Source organism: Protopterus annectens, chromosome 12.part0 (genome assembly GCF_019279795.1).
Source record: "Protopterus annectens isolate FY-2018-M chromosome 12.part0, PAN1.0, whole genome shotgun sequence".
Lineage (NCBI taxonomy): Eukaryota > Metazoa > Chordata > Ceratodontiformes > Protopteridae > Protopterus > Protopterus annectens.
Window position 1 is genome coordinate 823,251,005 of NC_056746.1, and position 27,005 is coordinate 823,278,009.

Consider the following 27,005-nt stretch of genomic DNA (forward strand, 5'->3'; position numbering starts at 1 on the left):
CCTTACCTCTCCCAACCCTCTTATGCAACCTTACAAATATCTCCCCACATCTCTGGACGCCATCTTTATTCCCAACCACTGGCTTGGCTGCTGTGCGTCTCCTACCTGTGCGGGTTGGACAACTTGAGTGAGCTTCATGTAAATACTTTGTTTTTGAGATACTCCTGTATTTGGCATTTTTAGCGTTTTGATAATGACTGTTTTTTAATATGCTGTTTATTTAAAAGACGCGGCTTTGTTTATAACGTCACACTGGGCATTCTTTGTAGACCTGTCAAAAGCCTTTGACATGGTCAATCACCAACTCCTCTTACATCGTTTAAAATCTCTCTCTCTTGATAACTTTTCCTTAAACTGGTTTACTTCCTATCTTCAAAATCGGAAACAAGCTGTTTTATGGAATAACAATCTTTCTGAACTTCTCCCCACCACTATAGGAGTCCCTCAGGGCTCCATCTTAGGTCCTCTTCTATTTTCCATCTTCATTAACGACCTGTATCTTGTCACCCCTCTAACTACTTGCATTCAGTACGCTGATGACACCACCATCACTTGCTCTGCCACAAAACAAGCTGACCTCCACTACCTTACCCAAAAAACTTTTACCACTATAGAGAAATGGTTTTCCAATCACTGTCTCCTCCTAAACCCTAAGAAAACTAAACTTCTCCTCTTTCTACCCACACACCTGTCTCCCTCTATTAACTTCACACTTACTTCTGACAATGGCACCCTTATCTCTCCAGACCAAACAACCAAACCTTTGGGTATTACTATTGACAACCTACTTAAATTTGACTTTCATATCAACTCTATCATAAAAGCAACTAATAGAAAACTAGGTTCTCTCTACAGAATCAAATCTTTCTTAACTCCTGAAGCAAGAACTACCATAGCTAGAACCCACTTAATCTCTACCCTATTATACGCTTCCCCCATATACACTAATCTTTCAAAATATAACCTCAATAATCTTACATCAGCATACAATAACATTGCCAGATTTGCCACTGCCTCTCCATATAAAACTCATCACTGCCTGAATCTCCTAAAACTAGGGTGGCTGGAGTTACCCCACCTAATTCAATACTATCAGCTTACAATTGCCCATAAAGCCCTTCACCTCCCTGAGAATACACCAATGCTCTCCACCCTTATAAAACCCTACAACAACCTAAAAAACCTAAGCTCTTCCAATAAAATTCTTATTCAAACTTCTCTATCTAAGAACATATCAGGTGACTCTATATTTTCCAACTCAGTTGGTAAAATTTGGAATCAACTTCCTCCAGACCTTACAGCCCAAACTTCCATCCCACTATTTAAAACTAAACTGAAACACTTTCTAACCAACCACTGGCTATGCTCTTGCAATAACCCTAGCTGATCTTTTTACCTCCTCTCTTCTCCTGCCTCCTGTTCACTTCCTCCCAACTCTATGTCTCCAAACTTTCCACTTCTACTGGGTAATGGACTCTCTCAACTAAAAATTACACTTTTTTCGTATTTCTATTGTTAAACTTTTAAACAATGTAAATATTTCTATTACATATTATGCCTACCTGTACTTAAGTAACTGCTATGTCTCACTATCATCTTTTACTGAACATCCTGTAATTGTGGTTTAAATGCCTTGCGTATTCTTTATATTCTTATTTTCTTATACCTGCCATGTAGTAGATAGCGGAGCTTTTCTCCTCGGGCCTCCACTGAAAATGGACATGTATCCAGTTGGACTAGCCCGGTTAACAAATGTAAAATAAAAATAAATAAATAAAATGTAAGTAGGGCTGCCAGCCTTTGCTGGGTTTCTAACTATCTGAATATCCATGAGATTCCAGATTAGCCATGTCTTCTCCTATACTTTGAACCAAGTAAAATTCCACAACTAAATCCAAAACGAAAACCACGACTCGGCCAATAAGTGTATAACTCCACTTGAACTATTAAAAAATGGAACGTATTTATTGCGATAAATAAAATATAAATTTAAAATGCAACTAGATGTTAAGCGCTTTCACTCATTGCATAGAGCTTCTTCAGAACATCCTTCCGCTAACAAATACATAGTTTAAATACAAAAATTGGCGCCAAACTGTTGCTCATTCCTTAAAGAAATACTGCTTCGTAATTCTGCTTGAATTCATCTTATTACTTTTGAATTAATATTGTACTTCTGAATAAGCGTACGTTTAAATGAATGAATATACATATGCTTGTTGCAGTGCCAAAAATCAATATGAACCATAAATGTCAAATCATCGTGTAAAAATACTTTGATACATTTATAAACATTTAAAAACAATTAATTAAATGCATTGACAAAATGCTTTGTTAAGCTACTAAGTTGAAAGATTCATAAGAGCGTTCCTAATAACATATGAAGGACTATGCATATGAAATAAATAACTTGAATAAATGAAAATATGTATTTGGTACTACACTAAATATACATAACACTATTAGTGTGTATGAGTTTATATGTTGTGTAGAGTCACATGAATAAAATTTGATAAATTAAATTAATAATGAATGAATAATGTATTGTTGTATGTAATAAAAATTTGTGCTAAAAATATAAATGTGAGTGTAAACATTTAAAATCTATCTGGAATCCATTTGAAGAATAGGTTTGCATGAAATGAATTCATTTAAACCAGGCAAAATTGCAGCATTAAGATAAAGTTGCCACCAAACTTCCTTGAAACTTAATAATTTCTTCAAATCCCCTCCTTTACTATTATTATAAATGATATCCAAAATGCCAAATTTAAACTCATGTCCTGCTCCCATTGTTTCCACATGTCTTGATAGGGCATTAGTACTGTCTTTTCTAGATATACTATAAATGTGATCATAAATTCTCTTCTTGAAATTCCTCTCTGTTTTTCCAGTGTAATAGCTGGGACATGCTCCACATTTGGCGATGTAAATTACCATTCTAGTGTTGCAATTTCCCTTTTTCAACTTTATTACTGTGTGATAATTGTTGAAAATCTTTAATTTATGTGTTTCTAAGATGTACACTTCCTTGTACCTTCAAATTTGGAATTTTTGTTTTTTGGATTGCTATTTGACTGGTGTTCAAGTAATTTCTTAATATTATCTCCCATTTTGTATACCACACCTGGTCTCTTACCTACTATTTTCTCCAAGTTAGGTTCGGAATCTAATAAAAAACAAAACTTGTTTATAATTTCCACAATTTTGTTAGACTTGGGACAATATGTCAAGATAAAAGATTTCTGATGTGTCATTCTCTCGATATCATTCCTGTTTTTCCTAAAAACTGTTTCCTTATTAATGATATCTCCCATTCCTAGTAGGGGTTTGTATCTCGAACTCCATTCGTTTATCACATAAGTCCCTATGTTGTGCAACATTGAGGGAGGAAATCTTTTATCTTGACATATTGCTCTAATTTTTATTACATACAACAATACATTATTCATTCATTATTAATTTAATTTATCAAATTTTATTCATGTGACTCTACACAACATATAAACTCATACACACTAATAGTGTTATGTATATTTAGTGTAGTGCCAAATACATATTTTCATTTATTCAAGTTATTTATTTCGTATGCATAGTCCTTCATATGTTATTAGGAACGCTCCTATGAATCTTTCAACTTAGTAGCTTAACAAAGCATTTTGTCAATGCATTTAATTAATTGTTTTTAAATGTTTATAAATGTATCAAAGTATTTTTACACGATGATTTGACATTTATGGTTCATATTGATTTTTGGCACTGCAACAAGCATATGTATATTCATTCATTTAAACGTACGCTTATTCAGAAGTACAATATTAATTCAAAAGTAATAAGATGAATTCAATCAGAATTACGAAGCAGTATTTCTTTAAGGAATGAGCAACAGTTTGGCGCCAGTTTTTGTATTTAAACTATGTATTTGTTAGCGGAAGGATGTTCTGAAGAAGCTCTATGTAATGAGTGAAAGCGCTTAACATCTAGTTGCATTTTAAATTTATATTTTATTTATCGCAATAAATATGTTCCGTTTTTTAATAGTTCAAGTGGAGTTATACACTTATTGGCCGAGTCGTGGTTTTCGTTTTGGATTCTCCTATACTTTCCCAACTATTAAAATGTGCTTTCAAAGGCTCTGTCCATCATTTTTTGCCATTCACTCTCCCATTACATTCCAACAAGACGTACTTACCTTTGCATGGTCACTCTGGTTGTCTCCTGTGTAGATCACTTAGTTAATGGATTGCTACCACACCTATTCTAAACCTCTCACTTATTCACAACTGATTCACTACCCGAGAACTTCAGAGTAATGCCAGGAAACTAAATCTGTGTTGTTTGACTGCCCACTTAGACCTTGTATTTAACTAGTTGTGAACATTTCCATGAGTTTTAACAGTGAGGAACAGCAGTGTGCACTCTTATCACTATACCTAGCAGAAATTAACTGCTACAGTCCTGTGTAGTCCTATTATTTCAGAGGAAATATTGTTTAGTTAGTATATTAGCAGTATATGTAATTCATCATTAAATGAGGCTATACGCAGCTATGCCTGTTGCCGCATTTGGGGTATTTCAGACCACATCAAATATAAAGCAAAACCAATGTAAATATCCACTTCATTCAGTTTTGACTGCAAATTAAATATGTATATACATCTGACTTTGCACATCTCCCTTTATATATTATTCAATGTCCTAATATTCTGACTGGTGTCTTAATGTCTTCTTTACAGATCAAGCTCTTCTGCTAACATAAATGAACAAGGAGGCTCAGTGGAATGAAACTTTACTGTATGTGTATGATTGACAGCTAGCTTCTGAGCTGGGAGAAGATCCCAGTATAATCAATGCTGATAGCATTGCTATCAATCAGTGATAGCCACATATATAACATTTATTTATTTATTTGTCGTTTATTAACTGTGTTAGTCCAGCTGAGCTAAAAGCCTGTTTTCAGTGGAGACCCAAGGAGAAAAGTTCCAGAAAAAACGCAAGACATTAATATGTATACATTGAAAACTCAACAAAATAACATAGTTATATCATTGCACAAATTTACAATAACAAAGTTACATGAAAAGTATATACAAGATAAAAAGCTGAGTGAACAGGAGATGCAAGTTTAGAGAAAAATCAGAGTTAGATTCACCTAAGTATTTCATAATATTACAGAAAACAGAGCTAGATTGGTAATAAAAACATGATAGTGCTGCTATTTACAAAGAGTATAACAATAAAAAGCTGTAACATTTAGAGTAGACAGAGGTATAGAGAGGTATAGAGAGAGTGGGCAGGAGCTAGAATTGGGAACGTAGTTTTTAAGTTCTGTTCTGAAGCAGTTTGTACTGTTAATGTTTCGGATATTTGGTGGGAGATTGTTCCAGGCTTGGGACACTGTGCTTTTATATAGCCATTTGCCATTGTTTTTGTTAGTTTTATAAGTATACAAAGGAGCTGATCAGAGCTGCATAGAGTTCGAGAGAGGGTGTAGAGGGATATGAGAGAGGAGAGTGAAGGACAGGCTGAGAGTTAGTTTAGTAAGGTGTGAGTGAAATGTAACTGGAAAATAATAAGAATTTGGGGAAACTCCAGCCACTGAAGCTGTTTTAAAGCAAGGCAGTGATGGGATTTGTATGGTTGCTTACTGACAAATCGAGCTATGTTGTTAGTTTGTTTGTTCCAGTTTGGTTATTAAGGTAGACTGTAGAACTGTGAGTATAGGAGAGGTGTAGAAAAGGCAGGGTAGGAGGAAAGTCTGTGCCAGAGAGGGTTTGGAGTTAGAGGCTACGAATTTTTAATTTCTGTACAATAGACCCATTTTTCTTATTTGTATTTTTAATACAGTGTTGTATATGGAGGTCAAATTTTAATTGGTCATCAATTACAATACCCAGAAGTTTTCTGTGTGAGTCAGCTTTAATAAGGGTGTTGCCATGTGATGAGATAGTAAAGATGGTTTTATGGTTGAAAAGAGGTTTGAGGATCTCGCCAAGGCTTTTGACACCATCCCCCCACTCTGGAATTATAGATAAACTCACTAAACTAGGTATAAATCCCTATGTCACAAGATGGGTTGCCAACTGGCTCACTGACAGAACCCACACTGTGAAAGTAGCAGACTCCAAATCCTGCTTCAGACCAGTCACAAGTGGAGTACCACAGGGTTCAGTCCTGGGTCCTCTCCTGTTTGGTATCTACTTCTTTGAAGTACAGGCTAACACAGATGGTCTTTGGCTGACGAAGTTCCCAGATGAATGCAAACTAGGAGCCATGATCGAAATGACTAATGATGTGGACATCCTACAAAAGGGCCTCACTGAGACAGATGCATGGTGTGAAAGCCATGGCCTCAAGCTCAATGCCAAAAAGTGCATTGTCACCCCCTTTGGTAAAAACTCTGTACCCATGAGCTACCACATAGGTGGTAGTCTACTTAACACTGAAAGTGTGATAAGAGATCTTGGGACACAGGTGGACAGTAGTCTCTCCTTTGATAATCGCATCGCCACAGTAGTCAGGAAATCCTTCTACGTGGCACACCTCACCACAAAAGGTTTCTCAATCAGGAAAAAAAGTTGTTATTGTTCCCCTCTACTCATCACTAATTAGACCTATTATAGAATACAGTGCCCCTTTAGTATGTACCTCACAAGACATTTACAACAACTGGAAAGGCCACAGAAATACCTCACAAAGAGGATTACTGGCCTCAAACAGATGCCCTATGCAGACCATCTCAAAACCTCCAGCTTTACTCCGTCGCATATCGCCTACTCAGAGGCAATCTCTACCTAACATACAAAGCTATGTCAAACCCAGAGCTGTTGGACCTGCTCCATGTAAAGAAAACCCAATCCCTCCGAGCTACATGCTCTAGGGACCTAAACATTGTCACCACAATAAACAGAACATGCTGGAGGGATAGATTCCTATCCCAGAGACTTCCCATACTCTGGAACAAACTACCTATCTATATCAAACAAAGCTCCTCATTAGCACTCTTCACGAAAAATCTTGATGATTGGATGGGAGATAGGAAATTCATCCCAGGGGTCACTTCTGTGGCTCTGCTCGACAGGGGCACAGAAAAATAATTTTCTTGGGTGGCAAAAGCCAGAGTACCTTTTTGGCTAGGCTTATATAGGCCCTAGGGCCAATAGCCTAATACCTACCTATGAACCTATGAAAAGGAAAAGTTTATTTTTGGGGGGTTTAGGATGACCTGGTTAGCCATTGTTCAACAATGTGAAATGTGTTGTGAGTGATAGAGTGGAGGTGAGAGATGTCATCAGAGCAGGAGATAAGGGTAGAGTCATCTGTATCAAGGAAGAAGTGGTGCAGGAGGAGTGGAGGTTGTCAGTGAAGATGTTGAAAAGAGGAAGTCCTAGATTAGAGCTCTGGGGGACACCAGTCTGGATAGGTAAGAGAGGGGAGCAGGTAGAAACCATCTGACTGACTGTAACTTGTTGGAAAGGTCATTAGAGAACCATAGCATAGCAGACGAGGAGAGGTTGAGATTATCTAGTTTAGTTACTAGTTTAGAGTGTGAGACAGTATCAAGGAAAAGACATGGCACCAGTAGGTTTTTGTCTGGCCTCGTCGACAGTATGTGTGAAAGACAGAAGGGCAGTGGATGTGCTATGGTTTGGTCTAAAGCCATGTTGAGTAGGAGTCAGAAGGCTTTTGTCAATTAGGTAGTTAAGAAGCTGACTGTGTATGCATTTTTTGAGAATTTTAGAGTGGCAAGAGAATGGTGAAGGGTCTGTAATCTGATAGAGTGGTGGAATTACCTCATTTTTGTAATGGTATGGTGTAAAAAGATTTCCAAATGACAGGGACAGTAGATTCTTGGATTTATGAGTATAGAGACAGGGTAGGCTATCAACTGAGCTGTGAGGTTATGAAAGAGATGAGGGAGGTTATCCAAAGAGGAGGAGCATGATTTTAGTTTTAGTAGAAGAGATTTTATGTAAGCAGTGGGAACAGGGTTAAGAGAGAATGGGGTGGTATTGGTATTGTTGGGAGAGGTGGGTGGAAGATTTTTACTTTGGTCCATGTGAGTTAGTTTGTGAATAGATTCAATGAAATTGCAGTCTAGTAGATTGGCAGTTTCTTGAGAATTATTGTTATGATAGGGGTTAGGGGTAGTGAGATCTCCAGGGTGTAGAATTTTGTTAATGGTGTGCCAGAATTTTTTAGGGTTAGAATTGTGGGTGAATTGGGACTCATGGTAATTTTTTTCTTGTCTTTGTTAATATGCTTTTTTGTGAGACTTCTAAGTTCTTTATATTTTTGGAGTAATACAGTAGAGCTAGTTTTAGCCAGTGTTTACAGGTGATATCCTGATTTTTCATAAGAGTGAGGGTGTCTTTAGAAAGCCATGGGGTATGGGTTGTTTTATCCTAACCTTCCTTTGTGGTGCTAGGCTGCTAAGGATATCAAGGAAAGTATGGTTGAATTCTAGAACTGTATTATTGAGAGGAAGGTATACGAGTTTTGACCAGTTTATAGATGAGAGCCTATTACTAAATGTTTGGACATCGAAAAAGGACAAGTTGCAATGGTCTCTGTAAAGATGGATCTTGGGTATATGGAGTGTCTATGTACAAAGATGGGGAGGTGGTCTCTCAGGGAGTTGGGTAGTATGCCTGGGTTTTGGTGCAAGTTCAGATCTAAGGTAAGGATCCAATCTAGGGTGGAGGTGTTATTGTTGTTTTTTATTAAAGAGAGTGGGTGTTGTAATGAGTTGGCTGAAGCCATGGAGATTAATGCTAAGATTTGGAGAGGTGGTTGATAGTTTTTGCCAATCAATGTTGACATCTCTGAGGATAACCGTTTTGTAGGGGATATGCAGAGAAATCCATGAAAGGATGGGTTCTAGGATGGGAATATTTGTTCCAGGTGCTGTACAGATGGCTGCAATAACAATTTTTTGTGAGTTTAGATGGCAATTCAGCATAAGTGGATGTTTGGGAGCGCTACTGGTAGGGGGGGGGGTTAGTTGAGTTGCTCAGAGTACAGTATTGCTACACCTCTCCCTTTTTTGGTGTTCCTTTCTAGATGGTAAATGTTGTAGTATGGGATAAGATTTCAGTGTTAGAGATATGTGGTTTTAGCCATGTTTTGGATAGGGTTAGGATATGTGGAGAGTAATGGGCTATCCAAGAGTGTAAATCCATAATTTTATTAAGTAGACTTTGTAAGTCAATTGAGTAGATAGTGAAGAGTTTGGTAGCAGAGGGGGGTGGAGGGAAATTGGTGATTAGTGAGTGAAATATAAGTGGTGGGATGTGTGGGGGTGGGAAGGCCTAGAATGGGGTGGATGCCCCCATCTAGTATAAGAGTTGTTAGTGGGGTTGATTTGGAAGGGTAAAAGTAGTAGGTAAGGGATTTGTATTTGAGTTTAGACAAGGTAGGAGTGAGGGGAAATATTTTGAGTTTAAGGAGTTGTGTAGTGGAGGTATTAAACAGAGAGAGAGAGATTAAGAAGGGCAGAAGAGTGTCTTTGTGAGTTATAGGATTTATGTGTGTGTGTAGGAAATGGTTGCAGATAATTCAGTTCTGCATGATAAGAAGTTAGGAATGAGAAATAGAACAGTAGAGGGCTTATGATGTGGAGTTGAAGCATAATTAGAATGAGAGTTATGATGAGTAGTAGTTGGAAGTGTGGAATAAAGCAATAGGGTGTTTATGTTTGTTAGGTTTTAGTTAGGGAGAGAAAATGAAGATGAATAGAGGGAAGATAGTATGAAGGTGAGTGAAAACTAGATGTGAGCTGCTGGAGATTAACAGGTGGATAGGTGATAGTGGGATGGGGAGAATCAGATGAGATGGAGGGATTATAGATTGGGTGAGACTTTATGATTGGGTAATGGGATGCAGTGGGTGGGACTATGTCAAGTAGGTGAGAGTACAAATGTAATGAAAGTGGGGGTGTGTGGCAATGGGGGTAGGGTAGGGGAGCAGAGTGAGCCTGAGTAAAGGGCAAACAGAGTGGGTTGAACCAGGTAGGAGTGAGAAGTATGCCAAAAACCTATCAGTACTTTATTAAAAAGTTAACCACAGAAATACTGTATTTCAAGCCAGGCACTGTAACCAGTATCTGTCCAGTAACATGTCTGACCACAGGAGGTTGAAGATAGTTTAAAGTTAATGGAGGTTGGGCTGAGATAAAAGATAGTGTGCTGAAATTAAATAACCAAAGTTGAGGACAAAAGGTGTTTAAGAACAGGAAAGGAGAAAATTATGTTTAGAGTGAAAAGGACCGAGTAGAGTTAACTGTGTGGGGGGGGGGGGGTTAGTGAGTACCTAGTGCCCAGATTAAGCTACAAGTTTGAAAAATAAAGGCCTACATGCTATACAAAGTAAAGATGGAAGGCAGGGGAGTTGATAGCTTATGGGGAAGGATCTGGAGCGAGAGACAGGCTAAATGGTGTGGTGGTGTATGGAGCCATTTTACCTATTTAGGAATAGTAGACAGTTTAATACAAATTTCAGAGCAGCTATGTACTTTAGTGTTCAGTACTGTTTATAAGCATTCAGGGTTTTTTATAAGCAAAAAACTTAAATGCTGTGTGCCCGACAGTATCAGGTAGAGTTCGGTAGGTTGGAGAGTTTGAGACAAGGGCACTAGTAATGTGGATAACAGCCTATGAAAAAGGAAGGGAAATAAGAGAGGTTAACTAGAGGTATTAAAAACAAGAGAAACAAGAAAGCAATAAATGATGCAGTACCTTAAGCAGTGCATGACAGGAAATAGATAAAGAACCAAGAAAGAAGAAAGGAGAAGTCATAAGGGGATAAGTAAGGCAATGAAAGATACAGGGAAGAAGCCAAAAATGAAAGTTATACCAGGTACCAAAAAGGACTAAGAATCAAAACCAAAAGTACCCAGGAAAAGTACAAGCCAGCACTGGTATTCACAAACTTTAATCCAGCAATGTAAAACACAGTGTGCTGTGTTTTATGTGGCTGGATTAAAGTTTGTGAATACCAGTGCTGGCTTGGACTTTCCCTGGGTATGTTTGGTTTTGATACAGGGAAGAAGAAAGGACACAAAAAGATGGTGATGATTAGTTGGGGCTTCAGAGGAGAGGTAAGAAGAAAAAGCTTAAGTAAATTGACAGTAGGTAGAGATGGAGGAGGAGAGATTTAAGAAATAAACAATAAAAAAATAGCAAAGTTCACAGTCAGTGAAAAGCATACAACCAGTTACAGATACATTCAGCTACAAATATGACCACTACTAGGTTCTTTCTTTCAATTATCTAATTAATACTATCCAAGAGACAGAGAGATAATAATCAGTGTATACACACAATGCACCAAGAGTTAGTTGGCTTCTTAAACTCTATAAGTAGCACAGAGAGGCAGAGACTTTTAAGGAGCTAGTTGGCCTAGGCAGGTATTACATTTGATAGAAATCAGAGCAGCACTGTTGTAAAGTCTGCAAGGGAAAAACAAAAAATATCAAAATATCACAATAACATCTACTGCAAAAACGCACTATTGACTATCTACACTTATATGAGTATCTTGTTTAACTGAATTTTATTTATTAAAAATCCTTATGCTTTGATTTAACATAGGTTCATAGGTTCATAGGCTGGTGCTAGGCTATTGCCCTAGGGCCTATACAAGCCTAGCCATAACAATTTCCTGGCTATTTCTTCCCACAATATTTACTTCCCTGGACCTCTGTCTACCAGGGTGAGTGACGTGATCCCCGGGGTGAATTTCCTATCTCCCATCAAATCATCCAGATTGCCTTTGAAGAGGGCCAAAGAGGCGCTCTGCTTGACATGTATGGGCAGTCTATTCCAGAGTCTGGGGAGTCTATGTGTCAGGAACCTATCCCTCCAGCATGTTTTGTTCATTGTGATGACAGGGTTTAGATCCCTGGAGCATGTGGCTCTGAGGGATTGGGATTTCTTTAAGTGTAGCATGTCGAACAGCTCTGGGTTTGACATGGCCTTGTATGTTAAGCAGAGATTGCCTCTGAGTAGACGATATGCGACAGAGTATAGCTGGAGTTTTTTTAGATGGTCAGCATAGGGCATCTGCTTTAGGCCTGTGATTCTTTTAGTGGGGTATTTCTGTGGCCTTTCTAGTTGTTGCAGATGTCTTGAGAGGTACATACCAAATGGGGAATTGTATTCTATAATGGGTCTAATGAGGAATGAGTACAGTGGGACAATGACCTCCTTTTTTCTGAATGAAAAGCCCTTAGTGATGAGGTGTGCCACATAGAAGGATTTCTTGACTGTTGTGGTGATGTGGTTATCGAAGGTGAGACCACTGTCCACCTGTGTCCCTAAGTCTCTTATCACACTTTTGGTGTTTAGTGTACTGCCACCTATGTGATAATTCACGGGTACATTTTTTTCTCAAAGGGGATAACTATACATTTCTTGGCATTGAGCTTGAGCGCATGGCTCTGGCACCAAGCATCTGTTTCTGTAAGACCCTTTTGTAGAATATCCACTTCATTTGGGGATTCAGTAATGTCTCCCAGTTTGCAGTCATCTGCGAACTTTGTTAGCCAGAGTCCCTTAGTGTTGGCCTGTACATCAGAGAAGTAGATGCCAAACAAGAGTTGTCCCAGGACTGAGGTACTCCACTTGTCACTTGTCTGAAGCTGGATTTGGAGTCGGCTACTTTTACAGTGTGGGTTCTGTCAGTAAGCCAGTTGGCAACCCATCAAGTGATGTAGGGATTAATGTCCAGCTTAGTAAGTTTATCTATGATTCCAGAGTGGGGGTGGTGTTAAAGGCCTTGGTGGGGTCCAAATAGGCTGTGTGGACCACCTTACCCTTGTCCACTGCTCTGGAGACTGATTCAAAGAAGTCAATCAGGTTCAGGAGAGAAGATCGGCCCTTCACGAACCCAAACTGGGTGGGGTCCAGTGTTTGAAGGTTGCCAATTTCTTTGTTTATAAGTTCCATGATAATATGTTCCATGGCTTTGCAGATCAGGCTTGTCAGACTGATGGGGCTGTAGTTACCAGGATCCAAGATGGAGCCCCCCTTGTGGAGTGGGATAACTGTAGCTGTGCACCACTCAGTGGGCACAAAGCCTGAGGTGAGGCTATGATTAAACATGACACTTAGGTGAGTTGCCAGTTCATTTTGTAGTTCATGTAGTACACAGCCCAGGATGTCGTCTGGTCCAATGGATGCTGTATTCTTAGCTTTGGAGAGTGCGGTTTTTACCTGTGTAGCCGTTATTACTAGAATTTGGGAATCTTTCAGTACTAAGATGGGCCCTATAGGGAGTGAGAGGCAAGTGAAGTTGGCACTGAATTGATCTGCCATGATATTGGCAATATCCTTGGGATCAGTACATTTAATGCCATTCTGTTGTAGCTCAGAGCAGATCTGAACATTGACATTTAGATTCTTGACATAGCTATAGAATGCCTTGTGGTTGTCTTTGAAATCTTTGTCAGCTCATTCAAATCAAAATTATTGATAACCTTCCTCACCTATGCACACAAACCTGTGAAATTGACTCTTTGTTAAGCAGAACATTTGTGTTTTAAACAATGGTATTCTCTATTATATACTCCGGAGAGGGTATGCTGTAAATATTCTCCATTTGCCCTTGCTATGAAAATGGATTCTTGATTACTACAATATGGCACTCCAGAAAGCATAATCATATTACAGTCAGCAATGCCGATTCAGTAAATATATACAAACTTACCATACGGTACTGTATATCAAGCATAATTGCTTGCTCCTTGTAGCGTTCAAACAGAGACCTCGCCATTCCAAGGTTTTTGCAAACATCATTCTGAATAATGGGACACAGTTGCTTATGATCACCCAAGAAGACTATCTAAAAAAGAAATGCAAAAAGAAGGATTTTAAAACCATTTGTCTAGACATTTCTCAGTAACATGCTTTATCTCTTATAGGGTTCGTTGCAGTCTGATCTAAATAACCAACAGAATATGCTAAGAGCCTGCGAGAAGCATATGTGAGATGAACATTCACTCTTTCAACAGCTTAATGACCTACAGTTCATATTCCACCACATTACCCCTTACAGTAGTAAGATAAGTCCATCTCCTGAGCCCTAATTGTCTTAGTAAAATAAAGCGGTAGCTGTGAGAAAGGTGGATGTATCTTCCTTCCCTGCAAAATTCACACCTGATCAAGCTACATTCATGTATTATGCATAGAGACCATTGGCATACATGCATACCTCTCAACCTGGAAACATCAAAAATCTGGACAAAGGCCCATGAAAAATAGGTACAAATCTGTGTGCTGATTAACATAAAATATGCATACATAATTATGCAACCCCACCAACTCCAATGGACTTGTGGGATACCAGCTTTCAAATGCAAACCAAAATATGTCCCCAGACTCTGTAGTAAATGGTAACTATTTTATTATTGGTATGTGTAGCAATAATGTTCACTGGGAAGGGAGAAGATGCTGAACCTTAGGATTTTGTTTTTGGTGACTTGCAGTGTGTGGGATTTGTGGTAAAAGTAGGACATTTAATGATAGGCATAGGCAATATTCTAATCTTAGCAAAAGAATATTATAGTTTGCTAGGACCTCCAAAACTCATTCTCCATGGCCTATTGATCAGTGACATAGCTTGTGTTTGCACCACCTGGGGCCGTCTTTGAGTTTGCCGCCCTTCCTCCCACACAAAATCATGGTCAAATGGAGCCCTCTATACACAGCCTTCCTTCTGCAGCCATTCCAGTGTCCCACTACTTGGCTATTTTGCCCCATTTACCATAAACACTAATGTGCATACTGCTTTACTTCTACAATGATTTGGATTTCATTTAAAACTTTTATTATACATTTTCTAGCACAAACAGTAATGGGCATCTACTAAACAAAGCAATACAGTTTCACAATGAAAACAGACTTAGCCTTGAAACTCACATTCATTGAAACAGCATTGAAACCCACATTCAGAGAAAATGCATCTGGCCAGTGGCGGAAAAAGAAATACCTCTTTGGGGTTTTTTAAAATCACAGACCCCGTGCACACGAAACATAAATTTTTTCTGTGATACACCTTCCTGGTTGTATTAAATTATATTCCTTGTATAATACAGCACACGTGTTAGAGTGCATTTTAAATTTAGTGTTTTGAACATTTTTCCAGTAAGCAATGAAACAAAATGCAACAACCAATAATGACAAAACTGCAGAATTCAAAACATTTCCATCATAAAAGTGTACTCAGACTTCTACAATCCACCAGTATCAGTAAATATGCACAATCTCTGCAGAAGTAAAAGTCATCTAAGTAATTCCACATTAATGAGATCTGTAACTAATGAAGAGGTTGCTGCTGGCAAACAACTTTATATTTCATTGTTTCATTGCAGTATGTGTAAGTTTATTGCAACAGGCAGGACATTCATTATAAATAAGAAAAAGTACGAGTTAAAATACAAGTTACACTGTAATTCAAAATTTGTGGTCTATATTGCTATGTGCACACTGTGTAAAGTATTTTATGTTGGCAAAACGGAGCGTAGACTTCGTGATAGAGTCTACGAACACACATATGCTATAGCAACTAATAAGCTCGACAATGCACTAGCAAAACATATAGCTTCAAACACGGGACATAACTTCATCTTTAAAGCTATAGACCAGATACAGTGCAACATTAGGGGTGGTCCCTTTAACCTGTTACTTGAAGAATGTGAGTTAGCATGGCAAATAAGGCTAAATGCATTCATTGAGCCTGGTTTAAATGAATGTTGTAATATTGCTTGTCTTTTGAAACTAAGGAGTCTTTATAGATAGTTTCCGTCACAATGCATGAAATTTTATGTACTGTGACGTAGGACTTTCAGTTATATATGGCGGTACTTTTAAATTTATGGTTTTAATGTACAAAGTTTTTCACACAATATATATGTACACATTTTTTATATATATATATATATATATATATATATATATATATATATATATATATATATATATATATACGTTTTACATACATATACACACATATTTTATTCACATTAATTTATTTTGTTTTTCTACATTTTTTCGCTATCATATAAAGTGAAATAATTTATATGTAAGATTGAAGTCATTAATTTTTATGAGATAGATCATGTGACGTATTTTCACTATTTAAATGTGACGTGTTTTGAAATGGTATCTGAAGAAGTTGCTTTACTGAAAGCGATGAAAAGCGCTTCATTAAACGGTTTTTGCAGTTTGGAATATTGTTTTTGAGTCTGAATCCACAGAGCTATCTTTGTTTCAGTTTGTGACAGTTTTTACAGTTTGTTTTTTCCTTTGGTTTGAATAAACAGCTGCGTTGCTTAAACGGAGCACTCACAAATAAACCTTGCTTAAAAAATGGAGCTATGAGATTCTTCCACTAACGGAGTTACGAGATTTGTAATGAAGCTGCCTTGATTAAATACAGATACACGGAGCACACATACATCCTTTGGTTTGAATAAACAACTGCGTCTTTGAAGAAATCTTGCTTAAAAACGGAGCTTTGAAATTCTTCCACTAACTGAGCTACCTTGATTAAATACACACACTTACATAAATGGCGCTATGAGACACACCCCATTTGGTTTGAATAAACAGCCACCTTGCTTAAATGGAGCCATGAGATAGAGAGATATATGCTGATCTGAATAAACAGCTGCCTTGTAAATGGAGCTATGAGGTTCTTCCACAAACGGAGCTGCCAGGCTGCCTTGATTAAATATACACACACTTACTATGAAGCTACGAGATTCTTAATGGAGCTGCCTTGATTAAATAGAGATACACACACACACACACACACACACACACACACACACACACACACACACACACACACACACACACACACACACACACACACCCTTTGATTTGAATAAAAAGCTGCCTGCCACACACAAGTTACCTTGCTTAAATGGAGCTGCCGGTCACAGAACCATGAGATGTGCTTAAATAAATAGACATACATGCTGCTGGTCTGAATAAACAGCTGCCTTGTTCAAACGGAGCTATGAGATTTTTCCACTAATGGAGCTGTCACTGCCTTGATTAAATATACACACAGGAGCTGCCTTGCTTAAATGGAGCTATGATTCTTATACACACACAGGAGCTGCCTTAGCTCTTACACACACACACACACACACACACACACACACACACACACACACACACACACACACACACAGGAGATGGCTTGCTTAAGAGCTATGATGAGATTTTTCTAAAGGAGGTGAGCTGCCTTGATTAGATAGAGATACACATGGAGCTACCTATGAGATTCTCTACCATAAACACTGCTACGGCTGCTTGCATAAAATAAATAGAGCTACACCTACGGAGTTACTTTCTTAAATAAACATAAACAGAGATATACATGCTTGTCTGAATAAACAGTTCTGCTGCACCGGTCTAAATTTCTGCTGTTAGTGGCTGCTCTGCTGCTAAAATATCGTTTTATTTGATAGCATACAATTATTATTATTTTTTATTTTTTTTTTTTTGTTTCTTACCTGGTGGCCTCTGAGCTGTGGCATGGTGCTGGGCATGGGCAATTGTTGCACTGCTGCTACATTCCCTCCAAACAATTCAAAACAAACCAAGTCCAAACAGTGCAGAAGCTGATGTCATTCACGCATGCACCCTATAGGTTGGTGATGCATGGTGACGTCAGCCATAAATTTAAAGTTGTAATTAAAAAAATAAATAAATAAATAAATTTTTAAAATTGGGAATTAAAGGGGCCACTTGGGGATTCGTGACACCCCATTATTTTGCCCTCAAAACCGGTAAATACCACAGAATTCAGTATGGTTGAGAAGTATGCATACATGGGATTCTTCATGGCACAAGAACGGTGATGTTTTCACTTTCTGATTATAACTAAATTGGGTACTACCAACAGAGAATGCAGTGATGCGTACTGCTACATTTGAGGTATCTGAGAATAATTTAGCAAATTGTCAGTGGGCTGTTGGAATGATCTCCAACAAACTAACACTTAATGTATCAGTTGGAGAGCATTCTAGAACTTAGCTCTTCTTAGGTCCCTTAAATGGATGCTGTGAATCATGTTTAAACTTGAATTTGGAGAGGAAGTGCTTGCTGATGCAGGAAAGAAGCAGAAATAATTTTGGCAGACAGTGAAGATTACAACATTGTGATTCCATGCCTTCTTTTTAGAAAACACTGTAGATTACTTAGGGGTTGCAAAAGATGACAAAAGGCAATATGTTCAGACAACAAAAATAACTGGAACTTGTTTGTGAAAACTCAAATTCCATTTAACCATGTCTCCTCTACAGAAAGACGGTGGATCTAATTTTCTACCCCTAACATAATACCACAGCAAACAGCTGGAGAACTAGAGGTGCTCATACATCGGTAAGCCATTATGGGACCCCGTTATGTTTCTGCCAAGAGATCTGAGATGTCAAGAAAACTTTCAGGTTGATAACTCCTTGTGTTTTACTACTAATGTACAAACGCTCATACCTGATGGACTAACCTGCAGTCTTGCACACATTTCTTTAACAAAACAAGCATAATGGAGGGGGTTTATTTACCTCTACCCAGAAGATACTGTAAATTATGAACAGAAGGAAGGATCTGTCATCACTTCCATATGCATAGGACACATCCTACAAGTTAAAGATGACTTAGTGTCAAAATGTATCCAGTTCTCAGGCAAAAATGCAGGGAACTATCCACTGATTGCTGAAGATGATGGAGGTTTTCAATGTCCACTTATCAGTTTTCCTCATCTGCTTGTGCCAAACTCCTATCCCCTCATGTTGAATGCCCACACTTATCCAGTGTATCTGTATGGATTCACAGTAACTTTCTCTTCCATAACCCATATACCATCACATCTGTCTTATGCACTGCATCTTTTTCTGAGTTTCTTTGTGCCATTTGTTGAAACACTTTCCAGAAGTTTTAGAGTAACTCTGATGCCTTGTTCTTTGTTATTACAACTGCTCTGTTAGTCTCTTTATTAGCATAGTTCATCTTTTCTAAATTGCCTGCACTACTTTCTTTTGATAACTTCCTGGACTTCTGCTTTCCACCACAAGCTTTCCTTATATACCTTATTTCCATATCTGTTTCAGCCACATATCTCTTCTGTAGTCCTCACACATGCTATTTTGAGACAATGCCATTCTTCTTCGGCTCCACCTATTTGCTCTTTCTCCTGAAGTGCTAGTGCCCTGAGTAATTCCTTGAACTCTTGTACTTTCTCTCCAGTTAACTTCCAGGTCTTCAACCTGGTCTCTGTTGACCTTAGAGCCTTCTCTGACCATTGCTTGAGGCATCAGTTAGTTTAATGTATGGGCTGATGATTTTACTTGGGATAACTTTGCAGTCTCTGATGCTACACCATGGTCTTTCCTTATTAGGAGGAAGTCTACCTGAGTTACTCTTGTACGTGATCTTGTGACTGGCTCTCTGGCTAAAGCAGTTGTAAGTAATGCCCTACCTCAGCATTCAAAAGAGAACGGTGAAAACCATCACTTCACATTTAGGGTTTTGGATACCATCATGAAGGGTGCAAGGGGTGCTGACTTAAATAATAAGTTGGAATTAAAAGAATACCAATGGATATTACGTCTAAATCCTGACCATGCACCTGCCATCAATAGAATGACTTCTATAAAACCTGTTTTAAAGTTCAAACAAATGGGTTTGAGATGGCTTTAATGTGTAATAGTTTTTTTATGCTTTATTGGATGTTTGACATCATGTGGCCGACTAATTTTATATTTAAATGAAGTTTAAACTCAACAATGTTTGTACAATGAATGATTATATCCGAAAGCTTTACTTTTGTAATTAGTGTTTGACGTTGCGACTTCATGTTGTGTTCTTTGCTACTAAGTGTTTTGAGTGTTTTTGCTTCACCATGTTCTGTTGCTGTTTTTGTGATTTGGCCACCATAAAGAAATTTGTCAGACAGAAGTCTAGAATGTCTTTCTTTCTTCATTCCAGTTGCTTCACGCATGACAGCCCAGGCAGTCCTCATATCCTGTTCTGTCTGACCCAATATGAGCATTCAAGTTTCCCATTATCGACACTGATTCATTCTGCCCTGTTTATCTAGTAGGACTTGAACTGCTGCCTGAATGCACTCTTTTCATTGCTATCACAACCTTCTTGTGGGGCATAGGCTGAGTTTATGAATATTGCCCTATTTTTATACTGCAGTCTGATTGCTATGAGTCTATGACTGTCTTCTGAAGACTCACCCTTCCCACAATTCCCACATCTTTTCTAGTCTGAAGTAGACTCTGGATCTCAAGCCAAGTGGCTTTGCTGCACTACATAGGATGTTTGTCTTCCTGCTTACCATTATGACATCCAAGTTCCATCCCATTAGTGAACTTATACTGAATGTTGTAATCCTTAGTTTATGTTTGGCAAGTTGATTTGTTTTACATCCAGCTCTAGCTCAGATAATCTAAGTTGGGCAAATGGACATCATTCAGCTAGTAGCTTATTTATTCAGGGTTGCTGGGCTTTATTTTAGGCACAAACTGGCCAATAGAAGCATATAGACTCCACACACCATATGCATGAGTCTTTTGTGTATGTCAGATAGGCTGGCTCCTCAATCCACTTATCTCTGGCAAATACCCATGCCCATCTCTGCAACTTTAGTCCACATGTCCAAATCACCTTGTGCCAGTTTTTGCACCATCATGTGGCTAGCAATGACATGGCAGGCAGTCTGTGATCCATTTTCTCATACTGAAAGCATAATGTGCATCACAGTTAATGTGTAAAGTGTTTGGTCTTTACAATTCTTCCCCTGATAGGTACAACTTATAGTCTGTGCTGCCGACAACTCCATTTTGGGTGAGTGTGAAGTGGAAATACCCAGCATGTTTTTGGGAGGTGGGAGGAACCCCACAGAGACGCAAAGAAAACATGCAAATTGGCTGGAGGACAGGAACCCTGTACCTTGTACATTGAAGGTGAAGACTTTAATGACTATGCAGTTCTTTTTTTTTTTTAACTGGCTGGTTAAAATAGTGGTGAAGGGAGTCAATATTTCCAAAATTAAGTTGAGATCCCAAAGGAGAATGGAATTTTTAACAGGGAGTCAAAGAAAGGATGCTCTTTTTAGGAAGGGATCACACACCTTCTGAGATACAAGTGACTGACATTTAAAATTTGGTGGAAATGCCACATGTAAATTGATAGTGGAGTAGCTAGAACCCACATCAAACAATAATAATAATAATAATAATAATAATAATAATAATAATAATAATAATAATAATAATAATATTAAAAACATAGGAGCTGATAAGGGATCTGCATCCCATTGATTTTCCCATAGAGAAAAGTTTTCCCACTTCACTTTATAGAATGAAGGCTTGTCTGATGAGCTAGGGATCTGGACAACCCTAGGTGGGTATGTAGTAACCTTGGGGGAGTTTGAGAATGTGTTCAGTCAGCTGTAGGAACTGAATATTTTGAGATGGGGCCAAAACAAGGGGAAACCAAAGTTGTTGAGGGCAGTATTAGACTATGAGGATTACTGCTGCTCTGCAAGACCTTGCTTTCCATGGGAATCGTGTGATCAGGGGAAGTGTGAGGAAGTGTGCAGCAGCATTGACAATTACTTGTGTTTTCAAGCATCGCTAGGAGTGCATCCTTGTGGGGATATAAGAGAAAATAAGTTGCTGTACTTGATGTTGGATGAGGATGCAAACAGGTCACAGTAAGGCTTTTACAACAAAAGTATATTTTCCATGCCACACTTGAGCTGAGAGAGCACTTGTAGGTCCTCAGAATACACATGCTGGGCTTCTTCACAGACCGCAGAAAGTGCAGTCTCAACTCTATTGTCTTTCTTTTAGTCATGAGATGAACCCATAATAAAACAATTTGAGAAAAGGGTGATCACGCAATAGTAGCTCTACCCTTCCTAGAATCTATTTCTACATGTGCTGGCTTGCTTTTGACTTGTTGTAATATTCAAGTCTACTGGATGAGCATTTACTTCTAAAACATTTTCACATTTTGATAATAATACTTACTACAGTATTAGCTTCACCTTTAAATTCTCAAAGACAATTTGCTGTCTACTTTGTCCACTCACATGATAATATCATTTTTCATTACTTCTCTAATTACTGAAGATATAGTACTAAAATTATAAAAAATATTAAATACCTTTTACCATTCTTAACAGACTTCCTTCTTTTTTTTGCATTTCTAGAAGATGAGATGAACGATAGTGCTTTAACTCTGGAAGGATGACATCACTCCAATTTAAAGTATGAAATTATAAATGAATAGAGCTGTATGAGATTCACATTAGTCATCCCTTAATGTTGAGCGATTTTATTCTAATTTTTCCAAGACCTGGTTTAATTCTTTGTCAAGCTCTACTTTTGTTTTTCAAAGTATCATTATGTTATCACTGTAATGCTGACTGTTAGGAGATCCTTGTATTAACTCGTGTATCACAATTCAGTATAATGCACTAACAGATTTTATACCAAACATAAGTATTTTATCTACTCTTATATAAGTCTTTGGGGAATAATGTAATGTTTCAGCTGTCTCAATGCAAGTCAAGTTGGCCAGAGTTCAAATCTAGTTTACTAAATGCCTGTATCAGCATTTAATGCCACAACATTGTCTGTCATGAGTATTTTGCTTATGTAACTCTTTCTCCAGGAATCAGCAAGCTCTGCATGGTGTGCAGGAATAGTGTAGGAGCTGCTGGAGGCAATATGGCCGCCATGCGATCCAGGAATAAGCTCCCAAGATGTGCACGAGCGCTCCTGCACTATTCCTGCACAGACACAGCTCCTGTATGTAAATTACCACATTTGCAGGTGAAAACCCTGCAAATGAGGTGAATTTGTGATCCAGGAAGCTGGCAGCTGGCCATGCAGGACTATTGTAGTCTACAGAAATGTACTCGGTTAGTAACCAAGTACATTTCTGCAAACTACAAAACAGAGCCATGACAGCTCCAAATAAAGGGTGTATATTATGTGGAAACCATGCCAATGGCCAAATATATGGCCATTAGCATGGAAAACAGTTACATAAAAAAAAAAACTTTTATTTTCTTTTATTCGATTTCTGCTGTTTAAACGTAGGGCAGCAGAGCGCAAATGGGATCGGGCTGAAAATAAAAAAAAAAAAACTGAAATAAGCATTTTATCCAAAATCACAATTTTGCCATTATATTTAATGGGAGGCAGAAGACAACATGGCCAGTGAATAGTGGTTGTTAAGGGCGAAGGCTCAATGTGGGACTTGTAACTAGGCATTAGCAGGCAATCCTATGCAAATGAGAGGAATGATACTGAATCCTAGATCCCCCCACAAGGCTAGCCTGCACCCAACCATGTTGGTGCAGGAAGACCATGGTGCAAGACTGAGAGCTAGCTGACATCATAGAGGGGTGTGTCAGGCATACTGTAAGCTTACTGGAGCCCTGTGGCTTGGGTTTGCCCTTAGCTTAGCAGAGCTAAGCAAGGGGGTGTGTCTGAGGCTGCCTAGCACTCTTTACATTGTCTAAACGGGTGTGCATGCCATGCATCGTGTTTTAAAGGGAAAAAAAAGTAAACCAGGAAATAGCAGTTCTGTGCACATCTGAGCACTGTGTTTGTGCGGCGTGCCCCCGGGCTTAAACAGGAAGGCAATGGGAAGGGCAAACAGCAGTAAGAAGGTAATCAAGGAGAAGTAGCATAGCTGGCAGGTGAAATGTATCAGAATCAGCCAGTTACACAGGCAGCAGCTCAGCACACTACTATAAACTATGCAAACACCTTTCTCTCTGGTTATTCCCACAAACACTACACCACCGGTGTACACAAGCGGGGATATTTTACCTAACAAAAGCAACAAAATGATAGGGGCTGCATTTGCTGTCATAAATCAACATGTGTAAGACGCTGAGGGTGTTGAGGATGAGAATGCTGATGACCAACCCACAGTGAGGAGAAGGAGAAGAGTGTATAGATCCAGGGTAACCTACCAGGAGCTACATGAGCTGAAGATAGTGGAGTGCTATAGGGTGGACAGGGACCTCCTACAGCAAATTGTTAAGCTGTGTCGGCCACACCTCACACACAGACTCAGCAGAGGGGAAACCATCCCAGTGGATACCAAGGTATGTGTAGGCCTAAGAATACTAGCCACAGGTACCTTCCAAAGGCCAACTAGGGATATCAAGGGGATCTCAAAGGCACCAGCATCCAGGGTACTCCACCATTTCCTGGATGCCATGTCAGCACATGCTGGTGAGCATGTATATTTCCACAACACCTATGAGGCATTGGTCAGCAATATGCATCTCTTCCACCAAATAGCAGAATACCCTGAGGTAGTGGGTGCTATAGACTGCATGCACATATGCATCAAAGCACCATCCGGTGAGCGGGGAATTGTCTATTTCACCTGCAAGGGCTTCCCCTCCATCAACTGCCAGGTCATGTGCAATGCCCAGGGCATTATAATGAATGTGTGTGCTGGCTGCCCTGAAAGCTATCACAACTCCCACATCTGGCATCTGATGCAGCTGTACCAGAGATTTGCCAATGGGGACATCCCTTACGGCCACCTAGTTGGGGATGCTGGTTATGCACTGGAGCCGTGGCTGATGACACCCATTAGAAATGCACACACACCTGAACACGGACTCCATAACGAAGCACATGCACAGACCAAAATCATAACAGAGCGTGTGTTTGGGATGCTCAAGTCATGGTTCCGCTGCCTGTACACATCTGGTGGAAACTTGCAGTACTCACCAGCTACATTTACCCAAATTGTCATGATATGTGCCATGCTGCACAATATGATCCTGCGGAAACAGCTGCAACAGGAACAGCATGGAGCAGGGCCACACAGCCCTCGACCATTGCCAAGGTCTGCACAGGCACAGAGTGACTCAGAGGAAAAACCTGAGCCTGCCCTAGGAGGCAGAAGGAGGCATGCCCAGTCCATGACAAAGAGGCAATGTATAGCACATACACTGACACGGTAGGGATCCAGGGAATGACACCTCTCTCTGACTCACACATACAGTAAAAGGGATGCCAAACATGACACTACCTGTGCTTAACCATGTATATGGAGTGCACTATGTGCATTCAACATAGTCAGCCCTCCAGCACCATCCTCAATACTGGCACAGTCACAAGGTAAGTCACTCTTCTTACCAATTGCTGAATGGAGTAATATGTGTTGTTACTTGTATCTTTGTGAGCATGCAAGGGAATCAGGTGGCTGAATGGGATGCCAGCAGACAGTAGACACCTATAGTGGCAGCATGAGATCTGTAACAAATACTGTTGTCACCATAGTAGCCAGTACTAGACAAGGTGACAAAGCTCACTGCAGGAAATTTGCTGAGCCACATGTGTGTCCATAGGAACAGACATGCCAGTCAGGGAGGCTCACATACCCAACAACAGTCTCAGCCAGCATGACAGGTGTAGACAAACACAAACAAAGTCTGTGCTAAGGCCTCTGATTGATGGCTATGGAGAACATCCCCCCCTCCAGACCTACACAGACAGAGTACAACAGGTCAGGCAGTGGGATGTTAGTTCTGAAGGGTAAGAAGTTAGAAACTGAAATGTATGTCAATCAAACCTAAGACCTGTAGTACACTGATATGCCTCTAGTCAGCATGATAGGTTAGAATACAGAATGAAATGGAGTACCTGAAATACCAGTACAGTCATAGCAAATGTGTACAAGTGTCAGGTGTACCCCCAATCCTATGTAGAAATGTAATAACAGTCAGGTGTGCCCCCCCAATCCTATGTAGAAATGTAGTAACAGTCATGTGTGCCCCCCCAATCCTATGTAGAAATGTAGTAAGAGTCAGGTGTTCCCCCCCAATCCTATGTACAAATGTAGTAACAGTCAGGTGTGCCCCCCCAATCCTATGTAGAAATGTAGTAACATGTATGTGCAGGTATAATAACAGTAGAACACAGATTACCTGAGCTGGCCAAGGTAGCAGGATAGATTGTAGCATGTGTAGAATATGCAGGGCTGTGTGTGTTAGGTTCATGTGTGTTATATATTGTGTGAGAGTGGTCAGTATGTATGCATGGTGAGGTTTGTCCTGGTGGCCATTGGCCAGTACTGCCAATGACAGGGCCAAGTTCTCACAACTGCAGTGCCAAAAACAATGCTTCCCAGCAAAACACATTCCAGCAGTAAGCCATAGCAAATGTTTATAAGTAATATGTGTCACCATCTTAAAGATGGACATGGCATGAATGTGGGCCCAGACATACAAGCAGTACACAGGGGGGAAGTACCCCAGACAGGCAGTGTATAATATGTAACTGTCAAATGGACACACCCTCGGAATTGTACATACAGGTTAGCAGCACATTATTTGGACTTGTAGTAGGGAATACCGATGTCATCTGGCCAAACACTGGCAGACCACAAAGGTCATAGGTATGAAGTATTGAGAAACAGCTGATGTCCCTGCACAAGCCAGCATAAGTGGAATGCCCCATGCATATCTGTGAGTCTGATGCAAGTAGTGTCCATAGCACACATGCACCCAGCTCACTCCACCACCATCCACAGGTATCTCTCCGGTCTTATCCCTGCTGTTGGGAATGAGTACAATATGACCCCCACCTCTGTATGGCAACAGCTAAAGAATGCAGCATGCAGAACAGGTGTCCCATGCAGGTGTGTCCCTAGCTGTAAGCAGCACTCTGCCAGCATCCACACCACTGGATCAATAATGATAGAAAATATTGGCATGAACACCTTGCACACCTACCATGTCACCCAGGGGAATATAGTGTATTGCAGTCTGGGACTGTAGGAGTGATAGAACAAAACGGCCTGTTATAGCTTGCCTGCATCACTACTAAATGGCCGACAGTCTTCTGCCAAAGGCCGGCGTCTCACTCATACTGCCAATGTATGTTATGTCATGGACTCCCAAATAACAACATAACACAGTCCACAGAACCCAAATGG

At 39.5% G+C, this 27,005-nt stretch overlaps 1 protein-coding gene across 1 annotated transcript in view; it reads right to left on the reverse strand.

The window, feature by feature from the left end:
• The window catches only part of HELZ2 (helicase with zinc finger 2), a 1,911,095-nt gene that overhangs the window by 364,430 nt on the left and 1,519,660 nt on the right, over positions 1-27,005 (reverse strand). The window contains exon 15 of the mRNA XM_044089861.1: positions 13,708-13,842. Coding sequence (XP_043945796.1) covers positions 13,708-13,842 — 135 coding nt within the window. The remainder of the gene's footprint in view (positions 1-13,707; positions 13,843-27,005) is intronic.